This window comes from Electrona antarctica (assembly GCF_951216825.1).
Source record: "Electrona antarctica genome assembly, chromosome: 18".
In the NCBI taxonomy this organism is placed as follows: Eukaryota; Metazoa; Chordata; class Actinopteri; order Myctophiformes; family Myctophidae; genus Electrona; species Electrona antarctica.
This window is the reverse complement of record NC_136799.1, coordinates 21,548,660-21,571,662: the sequence shown is the minus strand read 5'-3', so window position 1 is coordinate 21,571,662 and position 23,003 is coordinate 21,548,660. Positions and strand designations below refer to the sequence as shown.

General features: G+C 41.5%; 1 protein-coding gene across 6 annotated transcripts in view; it reads left to right on the top strand.

The window, feature by feature from the left end:
* The window catches only part of stxbp5b (syntaxin binding protein 5b (tomosyn)), a 37,814-nt gene continuing 14,811 nt past the window's right edge, over nt 1-23,003 (top strand). For all 6 annotated transcript variants that reach the window (XM_079528346.1, XM_079528344.1, XM_079528345.1 and 3 more), the window contains exons 1-17: nt 1-511; nt 1,675-1,772; nt 7,230-7,311; nt 7,877-7,977; nt 9,416-9,550; nt 12,519-12,582; nt 14,366-14,449; nt 15,663-15,786; nt 16,464-16,542; nt 17,553-17,707; nt 17,838-17,910; nt 18,093-18,234; nt 19,246-19,313; nt 19,489-19,529; nt 20,051-20,271; nt 20,672-20,871; nt 21,526-21,651. In XM_079528346.1, coding sequence (XP_079384472.1) covers nt 374-511; nt 1,675-1,772; nt 7,230-7,311; nt 7,877-7,977; nt 9,416-9,550; nt 12,519-12,582; nt 14,366-14,449; nt 15,663-15,786; nt 16,464-16,542; nt 17,553-17,707; nt 17,838-17,910; nt 18,093-18,234; nt 19,246-19,313; nt 19,489-19,529; nt 20,051-20,271; nt 20,672-20,871; nt 21,526-21,651 — 1,931 coding nt within the window. In that variant the 5' untranslated portion in view covers nt 1-373. The remainder of the gene's footprint in view (nt 512-1,674; nt 1,773-7,229; nt 7,312-7,876; nt 7,978-9,415; nt 9,551-12,518; nt 12,583-14,365; nt 14,450-15,662; nt 15,787-16,463; nt 16,543-17,552; nt 17,708-17,837; nt 17,911-18,092; nt 18,235-19,245; nt 19,314-19,488; nt 19,530-20,050; nt 20,272-20,671; nt 20,872-21,525; nt 21,652-23,003) is intronic.

Sequence of the window (23,003 nt, the reverse complement as noted above, 5' to 3'; positions counted from 1 at the left end):
CACTCAGCGCAGACTCAAAACACGCTGCAGTTCACTGCGTTTCCGTAGCCAGTTTGCTACCAGCTGAGCCCTGGGAAACAGCGCACGGAAACGATTCCGATCGAATAATAACGCCAGAAGAACTGGCACCACAAATGGCGGATTAATACCGATCTCAGAACAGACTTCATGACTCAATGTATATGGGCATAACGTGGGTGCTTTTGGACAGTGCGTTGGCAACAACCTCCGTAACATGTGAGATTAAAACAGAGCAAGATATTAACTGTGCGTCTTTAGCTGGCTAGCTAAACGGCTACCCCTCCTGTCAATTTATGGTAGCTCAGTTGATCTGTTTTTTCCTATTTGATTCTCGTCTGTACCGAGGGAAAAAATGAAGAAGTTTAACATTAGGAAGGTGCTGGACGTCTTGACAGCGGCTTCCTCATCCTCTGAAACTCCACCGCCGGCAACCAGGGAGAACGATGTTATCCAAGAGACCCTACAGTCCGAGCATTTTCAGCTCAGTAAGGTGGGCTTTCCGTTAAATAGCAGCCAACACAGTCAGATGACAGCGCGTGACCGATACCAACGTTGTCCTAATCTGTCAGCAATCTCAGCATTGGTTATTGGGAAAGAGAACGGCTTTAGTGCACCACGCTGCTGCACCAATATAATATAATATAATTGTGATTTATTTTTAGGCATAGGTTGTTGTTATTATTGCTGTACAGAGACCCCCCGCGGGGACTGGCTTTTAATCAGATGACTGGTCACCCATGCACGGCTGCTATTTACCATGGTTGTAGTTGAAGGCTGTAGCCAGGCTGTCGTATTTACCACCATAGATGTTTGCATTGCATTGGATTTTTGCTTCGAGCCATTGATTTAGCCAGCTAGCCTAACCAGAAACACTGCAGCCTGCTGAAAGCAGGAAATCTCACAACATCCGAAGTTATCCCTAACCCCCATGTGGGCGCTTGTTGTTTTTGACATGTCCAAATAATAATAATCATATAAAATAAGGATAATGCTAGTGATAATGCTGACGCATACTTTCCCCAATCCTGTTTATTGGCTGTTTTGGGCTGAACATGTTACATGTGCATCCCTGAGTGCCAAGCCAGCCCAGATGATATCAGATTAGGTCAAATCCCCCAGGTTACAGGGGCAGGGCATTAGGTATTGCATAACCTGACAGCAAACTGTGTTTGGGTGAGCCAAAGTGGAGAGCTGGGCAAGGTTGTGTCAATCCTAAACAACCTAGTCATGGATACATGAGGGTTTTGACATTTTGTCCTGTTTTTGAAGCTGCATTGAATATTGCTGAGTATATGCATTCTGTGTATATGCAATTTATGCATGCAAACTAATTTGCAACTAAGTATTAAAATGTGAAAGTGAGGCTTGAAATGATGAGGCATGTGCTCTACAAATGAGCTCTTAAAGAGTAGATGAGATTTCCAATTACATTTTTGTATTGCCCTTGTTAATTTTATTTTATTACAGTTTGAATGAGATTTGAGACAATTCCCTTAATGAATTGCTTTGATGGCAGTTATGTTAATATACATTTTCATTTTTCTTCCTCCAGTTGTGGCAGCTTTGTGCCACCAAAAAATAAATAAAATCTTTGTGTAGTGGCAGATGATGGATTAGTCTAGTTCTAATATAAACTATGCTCTTTCCTAACAGACTGTGCGTCATGGCTTCCCACATCTACCGGTATCAATGGCTTTTGACCCTGTGCAGAAGATACTGGCCGTTGGGACACAGAGGGGAGCTTTGAGGCTGTATCCTTTTATTTTATCTAAAGGCAAAAATGTATAAAGAAATGGAAGACAAGAAATACTTTTCTATCATGTACATTCTGCATATGATACGCCTTTTCTCAACCCCTCCAACTCTTAGACAAACACTCACATACACAAATGCGCAGCACAAACCCAAGCCTCAACTTCTCATGTTCCACATTAGTTCCGCTGCAAACATTGTAGCCGGCCCCATAATAAACATGTTTATCATATAGCACGTGACCCCCCCCCCCCCCCCCCCCCCACACTCCTGTCAGTTGGCATTAGAAGAAGAGAACAAAAAACAAACTTGGGGTGAGGGAAAGTGCTTGTCACAGTGGCAGGCAGAGCTAGCATGTGTTTTCTGTAGCAGCCGCCTCCTCTGGTATAGCAGAGGCTCATTAGCAGCATCTCTGCAGTAGCATGAAGTGAACAGCTCCTCTGCCATATGCCGAGGAGCCAACCTCATCAACTGTGTGGCCCAGCCCATGCCAGAATGCCACTTCATATGTGCTGTAAACATCACTGGTCCTGCTGTGCGCGAATGTCGGGCCCATGCTCAATGTGCACACAATCAAGCTGCTGCCATACTGGAAGGCCCTCAGGCAGTTAGGAATCCGGTTTTTGATTTGTGTTTATATTTGCACATACAAATCTGCCTTTTAGCCACTCATAAGCAACTTGCATGAGTTAAGGCAATGGCCAACATGTCTGCCTACAGTATTCCCAAATGTAATGGGCCACCAGGGCCACTAAGGGTTAATTGAACAGAAATGAACACAGTATTTTACTGTGCATCTTGTTTTGCCTGATGCCTACTGTATGTCTTTCTGGTTACTTCACTATTGGAGGATGGATATTTGCAGTATCATGGCTGCTTATGTAGATTATTGTCGAGGTGGATCCTGTCCTTGCCTTTATCCAGTATTGAGAAGTATTCAGTATTAAGAGAGCATTGTCTTTACAGGGGCAACTCCCAAAGAACACACACACGCACACGCATGTCGCGCACACACACACTGCTTCCATGTTGTCCTAATGTGCATGTTGGAACTGATGGGATTACTGTCATTCAGGCAATTGGTCCATTTATCAAAAGACAGGCTGTATTGATCCACCTCATTGCCCCTGGAGTTTGGAAACACAGCCACAGCTCAGTAGTAGACATAAACTCAATGAGATGTCTACAAGCTATAAATGTCTACTTTTACAAGATGTGTCTTATAGTACAGTGTTTTAATCAGTACATAATTGCGACATTTCCCCGATTCCACATAATCGGTTTATCTTTAGCTGCTCTTGGCCATTAAAAACATAAACTGTTCTATATTTTTGGGTTGTTGGGGCCAATGCCAAATTAAGCATTCAAAGTGCTGATGATTGAATGTACATACTGTATTTCACAATGCCACTATTGACAGATTTAAAAAAAAAACTATGAACAATCGGTATGGCTTTTTACAAGGTTGCTTAATAGAACAACTTTACTTTTCTTTGAGCTAGTGTGAATAACACAAGTTCCTGTCCTGATGATTATCAGTTGCTAGTGAAAAACTGAGCTGTTGAAATGTCACTTGGTGAACCACACTGCTGTACCAACACGAGGAAGTCTTTATCTTCAAGACTGTGTAGTTGTAGTGATGCATTTTTTTAATTCCGTGGACATTATGTTTCTGCCCCCATCCATGTCTGTGTGTACACACTACACAGCTAATCTCGTAAACCGCTGGACTGATCAATAAATATATACCTCCCCAAATTCTTCAGATCAGCCTCCCACTTTGCATTTTAGCCTTTAACTCTTGAATCATAAATTATGTTGTACTATTTCCTAACTCCTGGAATTTTCTTTAAAAAAAATTGCTGAAAAAAACCAAACCAATTAACTGTTGAGTCCGGTGATAAACGTATATCATTCAGATTTTTCATATTCCATTCCGATTGGCATAATTTGCCAAAAAAAACAAATTTGAATCGCCCATTGAGGGGCCTCTAAACAATGCAGAGCCAAAAGTTAGACCCACAACAATGGTTGTTGGAGAAATATGACAAATCATTCGTACCCAAACACCAAATTCGGTACAAATGATTTCAGAGTCATGTGACAATGCTGAGTGTTAACAAACTTAAAAACTACGCCCCTTGAGTCATAAACATGACTAATGCAAACATCATTATTGCACACAACGTCCAATCACTTGTGAAAATGTCATGTCTCAGCTATTTACCATGTCAGAGATATTTGCAAAACTGTCAGTTGGCAGAAGGAGAAAATGTAACACGAAGACAATAGGGTGAGAGCTGAAAACAGCTGAGACAAAATAAGATTGGGTGCCAACCACTCAAACTTTGGCCATATCAGATACATTTGTGTAACTTTTTTCACCAAGATGTTATGGGCTTAGGCAAGGGTCATTATGACCTGGCTTATTGTGCTGATGAGCCTCTAAGTTTCTATTATACTGGGCGGCTGTGGCTCAGGAGGTAGAGCAGGTCCTCCAATGATCCCTGGGTCGGTGGTTTGAATCCCGGCTCCTCCTGTCCATAGATATAAAAAAATAGATGCCTCATTGGCCGCTGCAGTTCGTTGGAGAGATGTGTGTTGAAGGAGCTGCCACTCAAGTGATTACTGGCCAATCACAGCGCATCTTTTCTGGGACTTACAGACCCGAACATGCGCTCTGTGACGGACGCTCATGCTTCCGCGGTGCTTCGCAAGGAATCTCGGGAATGTTTTTCCCTCCCTTGAGCACATACACTCTAGAGCTGGATAGGGTGTCTACATTTATATGTCTATGCTCCTGTCCACATGTCGAAGTGTCCTTGGCTTGGGCAAGACACTGAACCCTACATTGCCTCCAATGAGTTGGTCGGTGTGAGCTTGCCACCATTGGTGTGTGAATGTGGGAAGTGAGGACGCTGGCGTCGACTGTTCGCCGCTTCATCTCCCAATGTGTGAATGCATGAACCATTGTAAAGTGCGTTGAGCACTTGGAAAAGCGCTATAAAATGCAATTCATTATTATTTTGAGTTTGTATGAGATGTGAGGTGCAGAGCATGTGAACAGTTTGGCTTGTGTGTAATGAGGTGGTTTTAACATGGAGCTGTTGCCTGTATTGTGAATTCAGCTCACTTGTTCACATTCACACTGATGCTAATCATTATCACTCATTCAGCTCAGTGCACAAGGAAGAGGATATATTCTGCCACAGTGATAAAATCTTGGTTTGGTTTCTTTCTGCTAGCCTAAGGCAGCCAGACAAACGAAACCATTAGCCTACCTACTACAGCACATTGCGATAGAGACATTGTAAACACCAGGAACATTTGGTGAGTTGGTGTACATACAGTAACATACAGTAAATACAGCAGAGTAAATAGACATTAACTTGTGTCAATAAAACCTAAATGGACAACGTAGTTCTTGGAGTCAATACTACCATTTTAATTAGCATTTTCATTAGTTTATGACATTGCCATATTTATTTAATTTTCTATTTGTTTGTGAGACGAGATCCGGGAGCCTCAGGGTTTTGATTCTCCCCTGCCTTGAATGGCATTTCTCTCATTTTATTCTATATTCTGTTTTACACAACTATTTTACCTGTTATTAAATAAGCTACATGAAAATGCTACTGTAAAGATGCTACTCAGTGTATGCTCACTGTGATGCGACGTGTCGGCTTGTAGATTATTATAGCTATTTTATTATGAATGAATCAGGCTTTAACCCATTCTGGGCGGGAACCCCTTTTGGTGTTTTACCCCTGGACACTGGACAACACTGGACGGCAACTTGACACATTTTCCAAATTAGACTTCCTCTTTTAACACAATCCATGCCAGTACATTACAATAGAAACGCAGACCAGGTGCCAGCGTTTCTATTGTAAAAAAAAGAAAAAAATGTTTTTAAGACGCAAAATTACGTCCTGGCATAGGATGTTATAGTGCTTAAAACGTAACCTGTCGTTCCTTGGCTTGGATTGGGTTGTAAGACAACTTGTTCACACCACTAATGAATCGCAGCATAACTGGCCGAATGGATGCTCAATACACATCAATAATTACTACAAATTAAGAACTTGGAAGAGCCAGAAGCTCAATCTAGGTAGTAAAGGTCAGGGGTGAAAGTGAGTTCAGTTGCCTGTGGCTGGCGCCAGTGTTTAGGTCCTTACAGTATGTCTGTGTTTGCCTCAGTCCTTCCACAGAAGGATGCTCAATCAATCATGAGCCTGTCTTTAAAGACCCCACCTTAGTTTGTTTAAGGCACCTAGTGATTGTTTGACTGTAGCTTTGGTAGTCTTGTTAATAATTATATTTGTTAATCCGGTTTGTATATATGTCTTTATTAATCATGTGTTCAGAGTCATACATGTTATTACATTTGTGTCAGCTGTAACACAACACTGGAAACAACGGGACATTCCTAGAATTCTGTTTGAGCAGTTTTATGTTCTCTTCCTGATGCCTTTGTTTGCCATGCATAACGTGGCCTACTTATCGTGTCTATTTCGTGAGAAATTTGAGATTTGCTGTTGAGATACTGCTCCTAGTAACAGTTTGTTTCCGGTTTTTATTTTTGTTCTTCGAACCATTTTGGAGCCCTGGTTAGGAGTCTAGGGGCTGCTAGCAGGGATGATAAGAAGTTCATCTGCAGCAGTAAGGTGTTGCTCAAGGACACTTTGACACGTGGCCAGGAGGAGCCGGGGATCTAACTGGAAACCTTTTTATTCCAAGATGTCCACCCTGGCACATGATGTTGATAAATATAACTTGTTTTAACTTTCAACCTTTTTGGAGAGCACAAAACATTCATATTGTGGTAGAAGTGAAGTCATCACTGTCGTCAGCCGAGTCAGCTGGTACTCGTTTCTTGTTCTTTTCTATAGCTTCTCCCACTTGCTGGTTCTACAGTAACGTTTCCAAGACAGGTGAAGATGGTGCCATCTACCTAGTTAATGTTAGCTGCTGTGTTCTCCACTGTAGAGTAGACCGTAGCCCTAGTGGTTGGCCTGATTGTTTTTGCACAGACATATTTAGCAGGCAGCTACCCTCTTACCTGTATTTCAGTGTCGGATGGATGGATAGATGTGGGCTTAGACAAGAGACACGACTAATCTGCCAGTTGCCATACAGGCTGATGCATAGAGATATTAATAAATGATCAAGGCAGGTAATTAGTATGTATTTCCTTTGGCCAAGTTGTTGGAAAGCTGCCACCAAATGTCTGCTTCCATGCAGTTGTAGGCTGTAATAAGCCTCGAATAGGCCTATATTTGGTTTGATATGATGACCCAACAACAATGCACAGCCAGAATGTTTAAATTATTGCATGTTACACAACACAATGGCTTTTAAATATTGTATTATGATGTCTTAAGTTGTGTATCGCTGGATTCAGATTTATTGCTGCATTCACCTCTCCTCTGTTCCTTGACTGTGGTGAACTTCAGCTTTGGCCGTGCAGGTGTGGAGTGCTACTGCCAGCATGAGAGTGGTGCTTCTGTCATCCACCTCCAGTTCCTCATTAACGAGGTTTGGTGTCATCCTCTGTTTGTCATTGGGGTGCATGCTCATTCCCATGCAGCCCCAGCCTGCCTGGCTGCCTGTTCGTTTGTCCATCCATTCACCCAACCACTCGTCTCTCCAGTGTATCTGCTCATCATCCATTATTTCAACAATCCACCGTTTCCTCCTTCTGTACTTCTGTCCATCCTTTCTTTGTTCCTTAATCTTTCCTTTCCTCCTTTGTTATTTCCTACTGTACTTCCATCTTTCCTTCCTACCATCTAGTCATCAATCCAGCCATCTGTCCATGTCCTGTTTTCTTGCTAGTAGGCAGCATTACCACTACTTAGCAGTGCTTCTTCAATGTTTATAGGCCATGAATCTGCTCTTGCTGTGTGAAATGTGCTTTTAGTGAACAGATTGATTAAACAGTAATGTTATTTTTGTGACCTGGAGTCTCTGTAATGGTCTCTTGGTTGTGTGCTCATGTTCTTCTTGCATAACGCAAAACCACACAGTCATGCCACAGCATGCATCATTTATACTGGACAATTGGATTAAATGATTTCCCTTTTTTTAATTGTAACCCCAGGGGGCATTGGTGAGTGCCTTATCTGATGACAGTATCCACCTGTGGAACCTGAGGCAAAAGCTTCCAGCCATCTTGCATTCTCTCAAGTTCAACAGGGAGAGGTAAGAAGAGTTAATAAACATGACAACCCTGCAGTACTTCTGAGCGATCATACATGCTCTGCTCTCAAGTACAGTCCGTGTCTGATTATTATTAATTTATATAGTAAAATTGGTCGTAAGCCACGTTCAGTGGTCTTTACATGTGTAATAAAGAATTGCAACGGTACTTCTAGAATCGTAGAAAATGCCACTCAAACACCCAGAGGTCATTCTCTGTTTAGCATCAAGTGAAGATGTTTGACACTGCTTTGGCAGATGGGAATGGCCTCTACCCTCAATACTGGCAAAACATTTTTCTCAACACCAGCAAAAACCTGGTTAAGTTGCCTTTCCACATCATCCATTTTGATCTGTTCAATCTTTAATGGGGATGAAGTGTATGAGGCAGGTTAGGAGACTGCTCAAAGAAAAGTCACCAGAGCAGTAGATTTTCCTATTTGATTTTGGTCATATCCATCTCTAGTCCAGGAGCAGATGGGACTATGTACATGAATGATCTTTTGAGTGAATTCAACTTCAGATGAGGAAGTGATCGATGCATTCCTTGTCTTACATCTTTTATCTTTTCCTTTTTCTTTTAAATATCGTTTTTCCATTTTTCATTTTCTCGCAATGTAGTTTTTATTATGTAGTCTAGTCCCTATCACAGCTGACCCATAATGTTAGTTCTTGGGGAGGGTGTTGAGGTGCAGGTGTCTCCTACGATAACATGTGACATCTATTCCCCTGGCAATTATGAGTTTCACCAGGATGACTTAATGCATGTGGAGGAACACAGTGCACAACTGAAATGCATTGTGTCACCTTAACATAACCAGAGACGATATGCTGGCAGGATGACCTAGCTGTTAGTCTGTAACCAAAAGCTCACAGCCATGTACTGTATTCTGTGAATGTGTCCTTGAAACATTGACTTATTTGTGGATAAGAGTGTCATCTAAACATTCCAAAGGTCGAGTTTCCCCACACAACTTTATACTGTTAATTTTAAGAACATATCTTGTTCATTTGCACTCATCACCAACAGCAAATCTCCAAAATGTGTTTAGAAATATGTGACACATTGATATTGTTAACAAGTAATTATTTAAATACTGCTTTTATTATCTAAAGAAAGATGGATGAATCCTCTATTAAAGCCTCTTTGTGGTCCCGCAGAGCTCAATATTTAGAACATTGATGCAATTTCATTGTTGCGGGTTTGTCTCCCACTGGGAGCACAGTGCTAAAAATAATATTCACTCATGGTACTCTAATGTGCTTTGGTTAAAAGCATTCACCAAATGGCATATGTTGTGTTTATGACTACAGCATTCCACTCGACTGTCCCTCCCAGCTAGTAGACTCAAATCAGGGATGTTGTAGTAGAAAACTGTAGATCATGAGCTAATGACAAGACTGGCTTGTTGTGACCGACACTGATCTCTGGTCTTTGCAGGATCACGTGTCTCCATATGCCATTCCAAAGTAAATGGCTCTATATTGGCACAGAACAAGGAAACATCCACATCGTCAACGTGGAGTCCTTCACTCTCTCAGGCTACGCCATCATGTGGAACAAAGCCATCGAACTGTGAGTCTCTACCATGTTTTTATTTTATTTCCCCCCTCTTTCGCTCACCCTCGTCTACTCTCATGCCGTTGAAGTGGGAAAACCGGAAAATGAATGAGGAAGTTTTAAAGGACAAAGGAATGTGCTGTCCTGTGCCTTCTGTTCCTAATGTGAGCTTTGGCCTATATAATGCCATCAGTGTCCGGTTAACGGAGATGAATACATATAATTAAATTCCCATGGTGCATGTGGCAATGGGTGGTTCTGTAACACTCTGGTGTGACCCATTTTATGTGATGTAAGTAAATCTCTCTTTAAAAATAAAATGTATACTAACTTTTCAAAAGAACATTAAAATGTCCTTTTTTAGAACAAGTTTTAAGAAATAGTGAAAATAGCAGATCTACGCTATTTTTTTCTAATTGCCCAGGAAGTTCTCTGGGTCTGAAGCTAAAAAGTTTGGGAACCACTGCTCTACCATCCAACAACACCCTTGGTGTCCTGACAATAGGTGCTGACCTTAAATAATACAAGGGATTATTTCATCAGATGCTGTGTAATGGTAAAACATAATACTAGGAGCTAAAATTGGAAATACTGTAAAATACCATTGCCTCGAGGTGAGGTTGCGGCTGCCATGTGATAAATTGCTGTCTTAGATCTTAGGCTTGGCCGTGTCATGGTGCTGAAGTACGGTGCCAAGTGCCAACTCAGATTAATGCTTCACATGGAGGCGCTGGAGATTAGAAATGCTTTTCTGACTTATTGCATGGATGTAAAATGGTAGACTGTTGTAGAAAAAGCTAAAGTGTATAATCCTCAGTGTACAGCATCAAAATCAGTTTAACAGTTTAACCCTATATCGGCTATTTGAAGATAGCTGATCTACAAACTCACAATGCATCGTGATGCGACACATTGTGTGCTTGTAGATCTGAAAAAAATCAACTGAACATCAATGATGTAATAAATGTGTAATATTTCTGAAATATTTTAAGAACGGAAATATAGTATGGTGGTCTCTAGCAATAATATTTGCGGACGGGGGTCCATGGTCAAATACATTTGGCGGTCTATGACCTGAAAAAGTTTGAGTCGACTGCCGTAAGGGTCCATTTGTACACTCAAATTTGGTTATGGGTAAATTTGGTTTAATTTGTACACTGAGTTACAAATGGATTAACACTATTTGTACTTATTTTATTGTGTTATTTGATGGGTATTTTGTTTTGCCTATTTTCATTCCAGGCAGCATCAACTTTATGCAGTTTGTGGCACTGGTGACTCTGCAATTTGGTTGACTAACATTTTCCACACGGAGAGCTCTTGGCCAATTGTAATGGCCATAGACACATTTTATACACACTCATATCATATTCAGCTCCTCCCTTCATTGGTTGCCAGTACATTTTAGAATTGATTTTATTGACTACTTTTAAAGCCATGCGAGGGCTGGCCCCAAGTTACATTTTAGCAATGTTAAAGCCCTACCCTCAGATCGGCAGGCAGGGGTCTACTGACTCCTTTTAAAGCGAAACTCGTTACCATGGGTGATAGTTTGATGGAGGGTAGCCCAACCAACAGACTCAAAACCAAATCCACAAACCTAAACATCAAAAGCCTCGCTCATTAGTGAATTTGCAATTTGTCATAAGATAATATAGCCTTTTAGAGAAAATAAAAATGTAATAACACCTCAGTATTTTTTTACATTTTATACAATTTCATAAATACATATAAGACTGATAATACTGTTATTTATACTGGTCATTTTTGGTGGTGGTTATGTTAGTCGACACTGTGGTCATCAGCAACCAGACCTCAACATTTGCCCAACAACTTTATTCACGACTACATCCTTGTTGATTAGACCATATTGACTCATCTGCAGCACTAATGATGAGATCACTATCTTACTGGAGCCAGGCCACATTCAGTGGTGACACTGCAGTTAGACTAGACCTCCCCCGGTGCCCCTTCTCGCTCTCTGTTGTCACGGCAACACTGTCTCTTCCTACACGCCGCTGCTGTAATTTCGCACAGACCCTCATTCGACCCTCTTTCTCAATCGGTCTTCCTGTTTGACTCTCTGAATCTCCTGTCGTCATCACATCATGTCCCTTTTCACTCATATAGTAAAGTTTTAATTTAACTCTCGAGGGTACAGTGGAACCTTATTTGCCCATTTGGTTACATTTACACTGAGTTAAATATGAATTTACTGTACACTCTGTCTCACTGGTAAACAAACACTAGCCATGCTCACAGAGTGAGATTCAAATGTCCCATAGAGCGCCCTGCCCCCTTTCATGATGATGACAGTCCCCGAAGAGAATTCCCCATTCGTTTTTCCCATAGACGTTTCAAAAAGTATTTATTTAAAGACATCAGGAAGAAAAAAAAAAGTGTTGTACCCTGCCCTTTTCTTCTTTTTAATTATTTGATTTTTCTTGTCATTATTTGTCACAACAAGAGTTGGCTTTGTCCGAGGCTTCAAGGGTCTTTAAATAAATACTTTTTTGAAACGTCTATGGGAAAAATGAATGGGGGAATTCTCTCCCGGGCCTGTTGTCAGGGGCGGGACTGCAACGCTCTATAGCCTGAAGGGATGTGACGCTCTGATTGGTTCAGAAACATACAGCCTTCGGTTTCAGCCTGAAACTTCAAAATTAAATGACCGAAAAAGCCATTGCACCCCTACTTTAAATGTTTCAGCCCTGTTGGACTTAACAGTCCATCTAAACTACTGTATTTTTATAGACATGTACTTGTGTTTATATGATAAGCTTACATTTCATACAGTATCACACTCCATATGCACTTCTGTAACTTTCACAACCGAATAAAATCTCACAACAGAGATTTTATCCAAATTGATTATTTCTTTCTAATTGATTAAATCAATTATAACTAATGTCTGTCACTCTCTCTCTCTCTCTCACTCTGCCTGCCCCCCCCTCCCCCACCTTCTTGCTGCAAAACCTCACAGATCCACCAAGACACACCCTGGGCCTGTTTGTCACATCAGTGAACACCCCATGGATGAGGGAAAGGTACGTCAAAGCAGTACACTTAGGGTAGCCTCGGTATCCAGGCTTTTATTTTCGTTGGCATTCAGCTCAAAAATGAAAGCCTGGGGGAACGAAAGACATTTCCTGGTCTAGGAGTGGGAGGAGCGGAGGGGGGCAGGGGCGGGCGCTCAGATTGGTGAACCAACATTATCCACGGACGGGGGGACGTACTACTTAAGAAGTTATTAAATGCCTTAATGTCATATCCAACCATTATAGGCCAAATATTGCCTAGTGTTTTACCCCTTCAGGCCGGGAAGGGTTCTGTACAGTATGTACAGTATTCAAAAATTTAAAAAAAGTTTATGCTGCTATAAATATTTGAAGTTTTTCAGAAAACTTAGGTCAGGATTTAGAAGGCGTTTTAGAATCGGCCTTAGGCCTAAATGGGACCCCTCTAGCTAATTTTGGTCATGGGTGGTATGGCCGACTTGGTACTGTAGCCTAGAAGATATTTCTCATGTAATTTTAACAGGCTTAAAAACACATGCAGGAAAAGAGACAATGAGAGAGCTTTACAACAGAAAGCCAACTATTAGGGGACTAACTATTAGGGCATTTGAACTCTGATGCCCGCCAGTCACAGTGTGGAACAGGGTCTCATTTTGTGGGACGCCTGAAAAGTCTTGGATATGAGGGACTGGTTACCTTAAGTACATTAAATGGGCAGAATTTTCACTTAAAAAATATATATATATTTCATTCAGTCAGGAGGGAGAACCCCAGAAATACCATATGTATTATATATTTTATTGAGAAGAGAAGAGTACTGCCGAGGCAGACAACCCACAACACTCCCGGTTAGAGAAACCTTATAGGTGCAAGGCTCGATGATGCATTATAGAATGAAGAAAATGCCAGCACTCAATATGTCTTTTTTTTCTACTCAATGTCTTTTTTGATTTTATTTACCTCTGACGGTAGACAACCTACGCGTTTGGCCTAGTAGGCCTTCCTCAGAGTTGTTGACAACTCTGAGGAAGGCCTACTAGGCCGAAACGGGTACATTGTCTGCTTGTCAGAGGTAAATAAAATCATGTGGAAAAAGGACATATTGACTGCTGGCATTTTCTTCATTATTTATTTTATTCCAGTTCAAATTTTGTCTGCTTATTTATTTGCTTAATCACTTAAAATGTCATTGTTTATCCTGTATTCTGCATTAGTTTAGTCTACATTTTGAACTACGTTTCTTGACTTTTCCTAAATATGTGTGTCCCTTTTTTAAGCTTCTAAAATATTTTTCTGGAAATTAAATAATAGCAATAATGCAATATAATACAATTCATTGTTTTTTCTATTCAGTATGCCTAGCTGTTAGCTGCCTCTTGTGTGTGTGACAGTGTGTGTGACAGCAATGCTACAGACTTGTTTGGACTTTGTTAAATTGTAAACTTAACTGTGTGTGTGTGTGTGTGTGTGTGTGTGTGTGTGTGTGTGTGTGTGTGTGTGTGTGTGTGTGTGTGTGTGTGTGTGTGTGTGTGTGTGTGTGTGTGTGTGTGTGTGTGTGTGTGTGTGTGTGTGTGTGTGTGTGTGTGTGTGTGTGTGTGTGTGTGTGTGTGTGTGTGTGTGTGTGTGTGTGTGTGTGTGTGTGTGTGTGTGTGTGTGTGTGTGTGTGTGTGTGTGTGTGTGTGTGTGTGTGTGTGTGTGTGTGTGTGTGTGTGGATAGATGGATACAAGGTTTCTGCATGACAGCGACAATATACTATGTGCAATGTCTGTATGGCAATCATTGGAGCTCTGCCCACTTCTGTTGTTATTCCAGCTCCTGATTGGATTTGAGGTCGGGATAGTGGTGTTGTGGGACTTGAAGTGTAAAAAGGCTGACTACCGCTACAGTTATGATGAGGTAAGGCATATTTCCTTTGGTTTCAGGTCATATCGGGACACCAGGTCGTTCAGGGTTTCTCATCGTTATCTCCGCAATGTGGATGCAATATTTCCACTGAATCGTCCCAATTTACGTAATAAGAATACAGGACACAATTCTCCTTTGCGAACACAACTGTTTGTTTGTGGGTGGGAAGCTGGCAGTCGCTACTCTCTGTCGCTGCTCTAGCCACTCCCACAGTTTGGCTGGTTTGGGTCAGAGCCTTAGAAAAAACAGAGTTCTGCAAACTCCGTTGACTTCATGGGGCCTGCGTAATGGCGGCATGTAGCGCTACTGGGGACGCCGATTAGGGACAGTTTGTGCGCCGGATGTTGACAGACTGCATGGCTCCGTCTTTTTGGCAAATCTAGAACTTCCTGTTTGAGAGCTAGCAAATTTAACAACTTTTTTACGTTATTTAATTACTTATTTTTACACAGAAACATAATGTGTGTCTTCACCATAACTGTAATGTAATAATAATACTAATAATGTAATGTAATAATTATTTAATTTACGACGCTTTATTCTGAAAGCAACCGGATGTCTTAAATTTGCTAGCTCTCAAACAGGAAGTTCTAGATTTGCTAAAAAGACGGAGCCATGCAGTCTGTCAACATCCGGCGCACAAACTGTCCCTAATCAGGCTCTCCATGAGAGCGCAGCTGTGCGCCCGAGCGCTTCCGGGATCACGTGACCGGGCTGTTCCGTGCCCCCTCAATAACGCAACTCTTCTATTATATGGCTCTGGTTTGGGTAAGGGTAGGTGTGTTCATCCACATGCAACTAAGCAATGTAGGCTAGGCTGACAGCGCATTGCAGGTTCGAGTCCTGATCCCGACCGTGTTTTCTGCGTGTCACTCCTCATCTCTCTCTCTCTCCCTCTCTCTCACTCCCCATTTCCTGTCAACCTACTGTTCTATCAATCAAGGCATTAAAGTAAATCAAATCTGTAAAAAAACATAAATACATTTTAAAAAAGTTTAAAATGTATTTTAAGATGTTTAGGGTAAATCTCTAAATTCTCTTTTGGTCTTGAGCTAAAATGTTTGGGAACCACTGGTTCATACCCTAACCAGACCAACAGAAGGGGTTGACGGTTAGTATGGGCCTGGGGTGATTGGCATAGCAATAAAATTGGGGAGAAGTTTTCCTGTTATCTCAGGCATGTGTTTGTCCGTGTTTCTATCAGGCAATCCACTCCGTAGCATGGCATCATGAGGGTAAGCAATTTACGTGCAGCCACTCTGATGGCACTCTGACCACGTGGAATATACGAGCCCCTGCCAAGCCTGTACAGACCATCATACCACATGGTAAGATCTACACATTGGGACTGCACAGTTTGGGCTACAATATTAATCCCAATTAATTGTCCAAATGTTGTGATCATTATTTATTTGAGGAAGCAATGTTTTACATCCTGCGATGACACCAGTGCTTTCCCTCTTGTTAGTACATAATATGATCTAAATTACATCAATATCTGCAGTATACAATATATTTTACTCATTTAAATGTGCATACAACGGACATGAATCATCACATTGGCAAACATGCACATTGGTCAGTTGATATTGCCATGTGTGTGACATATGGACAGCATATGTACTGTACCATATGGGTCACCTTCGTGTTTGTGTACTTCTAGTTTTTTATAAGTAGCAATTCATTAATTTGACTGGGTAGGGCAGTGTTATATTTGTAATTAATAAAATTAAAAATGTTTTAGTTCAACTGATTGTCTGAGGTGACTACTCGTGTTGTACACACATCATGTACTGTAGGTCTTCCGTAGTGCTCATTGCATTAGCTTTATTAATAACATAAGCCCTATACACTTTGTCATACATCAATTAGTAGCCAATTTACAACCTGAGCTTGTAGATCAGCTATTTTCTTTATTTTCCTTTATGTTTCTTTTCAAGTCTTCTATGCACTATACTGCATATTTGTCTTAATTTGAGTATGTATACTGTGTTACTTCCACCAGGAAAGCAACCTTGGGATGGAAAGAAGTCCGAACGATGCAAGCCTATCCTCAAAGTGGAGTATAAAACCACCAGGGCTGGGTAAGGGAACAGAGCTGATTCAAACAGAATTATGCACATCCACGTTAGTCGCTGGTGCAGGACAACAAACAAACGTTTAAGAATAAAAGAAGACTGCACAGGCAGCTGCTGCTCTGAATACATTTATATGGTTTAAATTTAAACCAGTGGTCTTCCTCAGGGGAACCTGAGGAAGGGAGACCTCTTATTCTTAAGTGTGCCCTTAAGAGCTGACATGTTGTGAGTTCCCACCCATCCTGTGTCAAAACCAACTGTACACAGTAAAATCCTCGTGTTAATTTAACTCTGATATTGTACAAATGTAACCATTTGGTTATATTTGTACACTCTCCATGTCCTGTAGCGAAAGCAGCTTTTCCGGTTGTTTTCAAGATACAGTAGCATGCATGTGCTGTGCAGTAGCTGTACAGTACATACAATATTTTATTCATTTATTTATTTTTACATTATTTCTGGACTTGATACAGATGCATTTAATTACTGTATGCTGAGAGGAATTGGAATGGGATTTTCAGATATGGATAAATCTATAGCCAACATTTAACTTTTGGATGTTATTGCATTGTTTAGGTCTAGTACGAACTTTGTTGAGAAGGGTCGGGAAGGGTTTAGTTCCGGTTTGTCTTTGGAGTTGGCATGAATATCCATCACAGAATGATGTATTGTTGAAGTAGGCTCATGACACCCCCCAGAAGCTGCAATAGTAAAACCTACAGCAGCTCTCAGTGTATCTAATTAGGACTAAGTGGATATAGAGGGACAGTCCCTCTATATCCTCAATCGGTGTATGAATGGGTGAATGTAATGCACAATCTATGTAAAGCGCCTTGGATAAAGGCGCTATATAAATGCACCATTTTACCATTTTATTTTACCATTTTTTAGTGAACAGGTATGTTTCTATTTGTGTGTGTCTGTCTGGGCCTTTTGTATATCTATTGTTTTATCTCTGCATGTGTGTGTCTACTGTCTACATCGTACGTCTTTCTATTTGTGTTTCTTGTGTCCAGGGACGCATTCATGGTCATGTCTGGTGGTCTGTCTTTCGACGCAGTGGGCAGGAGATCCTGTCTGACAGTGATGCATGGAAAGAGCACTGTAGCACTGGAGATGGACTGGCCCATTGTTGACTTCCTAATGCTCTGTGAAACCCCATATCCCAATGGTACGTTCCCACGCATGGCTCTAGGCAGATTTTCTTTTCTTTCTTTTCTTTTTTTGGGGGGAAGGGTGTATTAGGGGACTTATGTAAGAAGAGCCTTTTTAATACATTGTGTTTTCTGCTGATTTACCAGATTTCCAGGAGCCTTATGGTGTTGTGGTCCTGCTTGACGAGGAATTAGTTGTAATTGATCTCGGACAGATTGGGTGAATATGTGGTCCTACAATTATTTTGTCATTATAAAGTATTGTTGTTGTTGTCCACCTGAGATTGATAAATAGATTAGTCTAGTCTTGAAATACCCATCCATACCAAATAACAATGGGTTATATGAAAACATATTCATAACATTGCCAGCTTTATTGTAATGGCATTGTTGTATTGACAGGTACCCAATTTTTGAGAATCCATATCCTACCATCCATGAATCACCAGTAACCTGCTGTGAATACTTTGCTGACTGCCCCGCGGAACTGATTCCTGCACTTTACTCTGTCGGAAGACACAAGAGACAAGTTTACAGTAAGAAGGTAGGCCCACAATAAGGATGGAACACAAACACTTTTTAGTTTTTTAGGCTTTTAGTGTGTGTCCACAAACTTTGTCCTACACAAACCAAATTGTGATTGGCCGGAATGAGATGATGTATGATTATAAGAAGTGATAAGACTTCACTTCACACAGGTGTGATTTTTCAATAAGCATGTACAAAAATAAAGCAACCTCATCTGTGAAAAGACCTGCAAGATCTCCATCCCTAATTTGAATCACGAGTTGCAGTATGTTCCCTTTTAAACTCTCTACAAATTTGAAGCACTGCTTCTGAAATGGTATTGCTGCCTAATGCTGAATTCACAATCACACCAGCCGCGGTGAGCACATTTTCGTAGTACAGGATTCCGCTAAATGGGCGTGCCCGAGGTATGACTGACATGTCGTAAATAAGTGAGTTATGGTCCAGTTAGAGCTCCACTGCTCAAGCCAGAACAGGTGTGCCCTCTAGGAAAGCTCACAGGCAGGGATGATGCCCATCTGTGGTAGCTTCTAGGTGGTAGAAGCGTACCATGTAGACATGCTGGGCGCGACAGCTTGGCTGACAACACTGAAGAGCTCAAGAACCTGATGTTGGATAGGAAATCCAACAGGGCATCAATCCAGGAATCCCGAGTTGGTGTTGGCTAGACCTCACTCTCGCAGCAACTAACTAACTGTAGTAGCTTGTTTATGAACAATCTATACCTTAAACGACTGCTTTTCAAAACTCAACTTAAAATCAATATTCAGTACTTTCCATAAAGTCTGTTTAGTGTGCACACTATGCCCAATCCACGCGTATTTAAATGAAGAGCACAGTGCGCTTTGGTCTCGCCGCACAGTGGCATCGAAAAAGTTGCATTTTTCTCAACTGCAGTGAAAGCTGTAGTCGCTCCTTGCCACAGTCTAGGCACATGCATTGAAAATCTTTCTCAGAACGCGGAAGTGGCATACCACTGCTGGTGTGAATTCAGCATAAAACTTAACGTGTGTTCTGCTGTCCATAGGAATGGCCTATTAATGGAGGAAACTGGGGTCAAGGCACACTGAGCTACCCAGAGATCATCATCACAGGGTGAGTTTAGACTCAAAGCTTGGGAAATCTTATAGTGTGTGTGTGTGTGTGTGTGTGTACAGTATGTGTATATTTATATATATATATATATAAAATAGTACATGGACGCTATCTTGTATGCTAATCAGGAGTTTTTTTTTTCTTCTCTCAACTATAAACATGACATTGACCATAGACATGCTGATGGGTCAATCAAATTTTGGGACGCTTCTGCATGTGAGTATCTTGATAAGTCTTAAGAGACCATACCGGTGTTATTACATGTCATTGTCCAAGCCCTTCACCTTCACACACCAGGGGAGATTTATTGGTGTGATTTATTTGCATGCACGTCATATTTATTTCTCAAACCTATATCTAGTCAATGTTACATGACATATTGATTGAGCAAATTTACATTTCAACTGTCACAATATGTACACAAAATAAGTTTAACCAATAGTAGGAAGGGATTAGATATTGTCTTTTGCGATTATTCCTATTATGGATTGACAACTAGATAGGAAGCTACCGGCTGGTTACTGTTTTCCTCTGTGTCTTCCGGCAACCATAAGGCTGCGAGTAATAATCAATAGGATGTGACAATAATCTGTCAACTATTAAATTAGATAGTGTTTCATTTATTTGCATGATGCTTGGTGTGTAAAGTTATGTCTGTACCAAACCACAGTACTGTGGCCAGTCCCATTTTAATCATCTATGTCATAATAACTTTCCTTACTTCTGTTTTCCTGCAGTAATGCTTCAAGTACTGTACAAGCTGAAGACTACCAAGGTGTTTGAAAAGGCTCGCGGCAAGGAGGAGAAGCCGAGCACAGACATAGTAGAAGAGGACCCGTTTGCCATCCAGACTCTCTCCTGGTGCCCTGAGAGCAGGATGCTCTGTGTGGCCGGAGTCTCTGCCCACGTCATTGTCTATAGGTTCAGCAAACAGGAAGTGACCACTGAAGATGTGCAGGTACCTATACAGTCACTGCACCAATCAGGATGAAGTTGCCTTAAGGGTTGTGAACAAACTTCCATTACCACATTAGAGTTGACTAGGCTCTGCTGCTGCTGATGCAGTTCACCTTTCAGCTAGTTTTTTATTAATTAAGACGGGAACATTAAGAGGAGAGAAAGGAAGACACAAACACAAACGTATACAAAAATAAATAGTTTCAGAAATTAGAGTCCTGATGACTACACTATTCAGGAGTATCTGTTTTTGTTTCTCCCTGCAAGGTTTAGGTTCAAATAGTCTTCATGCCCACACATCAACATGTACTTTAGTACAATGTGGTGCAGTAAAGATAGATTTATCTGAATTCTCTGCCTGCATGTTTATATGAGTATGTATAAATGGACTTCCTTCACAGCTACTAGAGGTGCGCATGCAGTGTGAACTGTGTGATGTGATGGAGTCTCCAGACCCAACAGGAGGGGAGCAGCAGCAGACCCCCACCCTGCCCGTCCCAGGAGGAGCCGCCTCCAGTCCGCAGGAGACTGAGCCTCTCGCCCAGCCTTCCACAGGCAGCACCAACTCTGATGGACCCCGTGACAACATGCCATGCGTTCAGTATGAATGTTTTTTATACTGTCATCCTTGTTGTGTACAGTATGCCACAAAGGTGGCCGAATACTTCAGAATTGTGTGAATATCTGCAAACCAGATGTAATTATTCTAAGACGGCATGATTAAGGAACTGAGAATTCCACAAGTAGTACCTGTAGTTATGTCTTAAACAGTTCAAACTTACAAATATTTTTATTTTGAAAGATTAAGTCATTAAGTAAGAAAGTAAGTTCTGTGCGGGTAGAGCATGGCTTTGACCCTGCCAGGGTTAGGAGTTTGACTTCCAATTGGACCATTCATTCTTCAAACACATTACATGGTCATGTAATGTCTGGGACAGATTACATAACTTTTAGTCAGAACATGTCAAATTAAAGGACTGCAGTTTCTGAATCTCACTGCTCTTTCTGTCCTAAAGGGTGTTTATCTACCAGTAGCTAACTAGGAATGTCAGGGGGTAACTCATTTAAGGATTTCCTTCACCACTATTCCAACATTTGTTGAAGTGAGAGTAGTGATATGCTTAGTTTTTCTAGACGATCAGTGTGTAGCACACCGAAATAAGATGAGGATAACAACATGGAGAACAAGCAACTACTTTCAACAGCTTATGGCATAATTTCTGCGTATTGTTGCGGACAATATTTTTTTCTGCAGGGTGAGGAGCTCCCCGCAGTGGCAGTCTCCGGGCTACCAGGTGGAGTTAGTGATCCAGCTGGTCTGGGTGAGTGGGGAGCCACCACAACAGATCACCAGCCTAGCTATCAACTCCTCCTACGGCCTGTAAGTCTCTCACTCACACACACACGCACGCACACTCATGCACACACTCTCACACTGTCCTTCTGTCTGTTCTTTGTAGCCAGAGGCCATAGTCATACTGTCGGGGGGAAATCCTGCTTGATTTGATTATATCAGTGCAGTAGAGTGTAGCTGAACTTCTTGTCCAGATAAACTAACTGTTGCCACACATTGCAGCCAGTTAAATACCTCAAGTAGCATTTAAGAGTACAACGATACCCTTTGCTAAACTCCACCCCAAAAGCGGTTTGTCCAATGCCAATCCAAATAGTTTAGAAACCGTTGCCATGGATGGCAAGCTTTAGTCACCTCATTGCTGTCAGTGTTATTTTGCATGGCTGTGTTGTTGAATACATACACATAGCTGTTAAGATGTGTGTTGGGAAAGTTACACGACTGACACACCAAGGTGATGGCAATAATACTAATTATTGTAGTCTTAAGTCCTAACCACACCAAAGGGTCACCATGCAACTCCTTGGGTCCAAACGTTTGCAAGGAGTTAACGCTAAAACCGTCTCGACCTTTTGGTGTGGTTTGTGCCATTGAATTCCATGCGTTGAATCACTAGGGTCAACGTGTAACAAGACATATCACACTGCAGGGACAACGCTAAAACCGTCTTGACCCTTTGGTGTGGTTAGGGCTTTATGTCTGGGCTACACTGGGGATGGAACGGAACTGTACGCAACTAGACTGGCTACACCGACAACTTGTCCGTGACGGTTCGTTCCGTGGAGAGTTACGTATTTACTATTTCGTTCCTCTGAAGGTGAGGCGAAGGGCTGCATAACCCCCGTGGGCACACGGAAATATAGAGCATAAAAGCGTAAAAAAAAAAAAGATTCATGTGTGTAGCTTACGCATAACCTGCGCTCCGCATTCACGGTTCCATTGATTATAGTGGCAGGGTGCCGTTGCAGAGCCAATAGCGACTTTAAGCAACGACGGATACGGCAGTCGGCTACGGCGACCGGAAATGGATCAGTGCTCGATACATAAACCTGCTCTCCGTCGCAGCCCTTTCTACTACGGGAGAACCTACACTTACATGTAGTGTCTACAACGCCATGTCATAACCATGTTTATTGAAATTATAGCTGTCATACATTTACACCGATTGCTCCATCACCTCTCTTATGCTGTGTAATGTGTTGGCATGCTCTGAATGAAGAAATAACACTAATACCATATGTCATATTAACCATGTTTATTAAAACGGTTTTAGAATAACACAGATTGCTCCAACACCTTCCTCTTTCCACTGCTGATCATGTCCAGCGCATGTAAGAATTAAGCAATATCGGCAAGTTAGCTGACGCGCGACGGGGTGT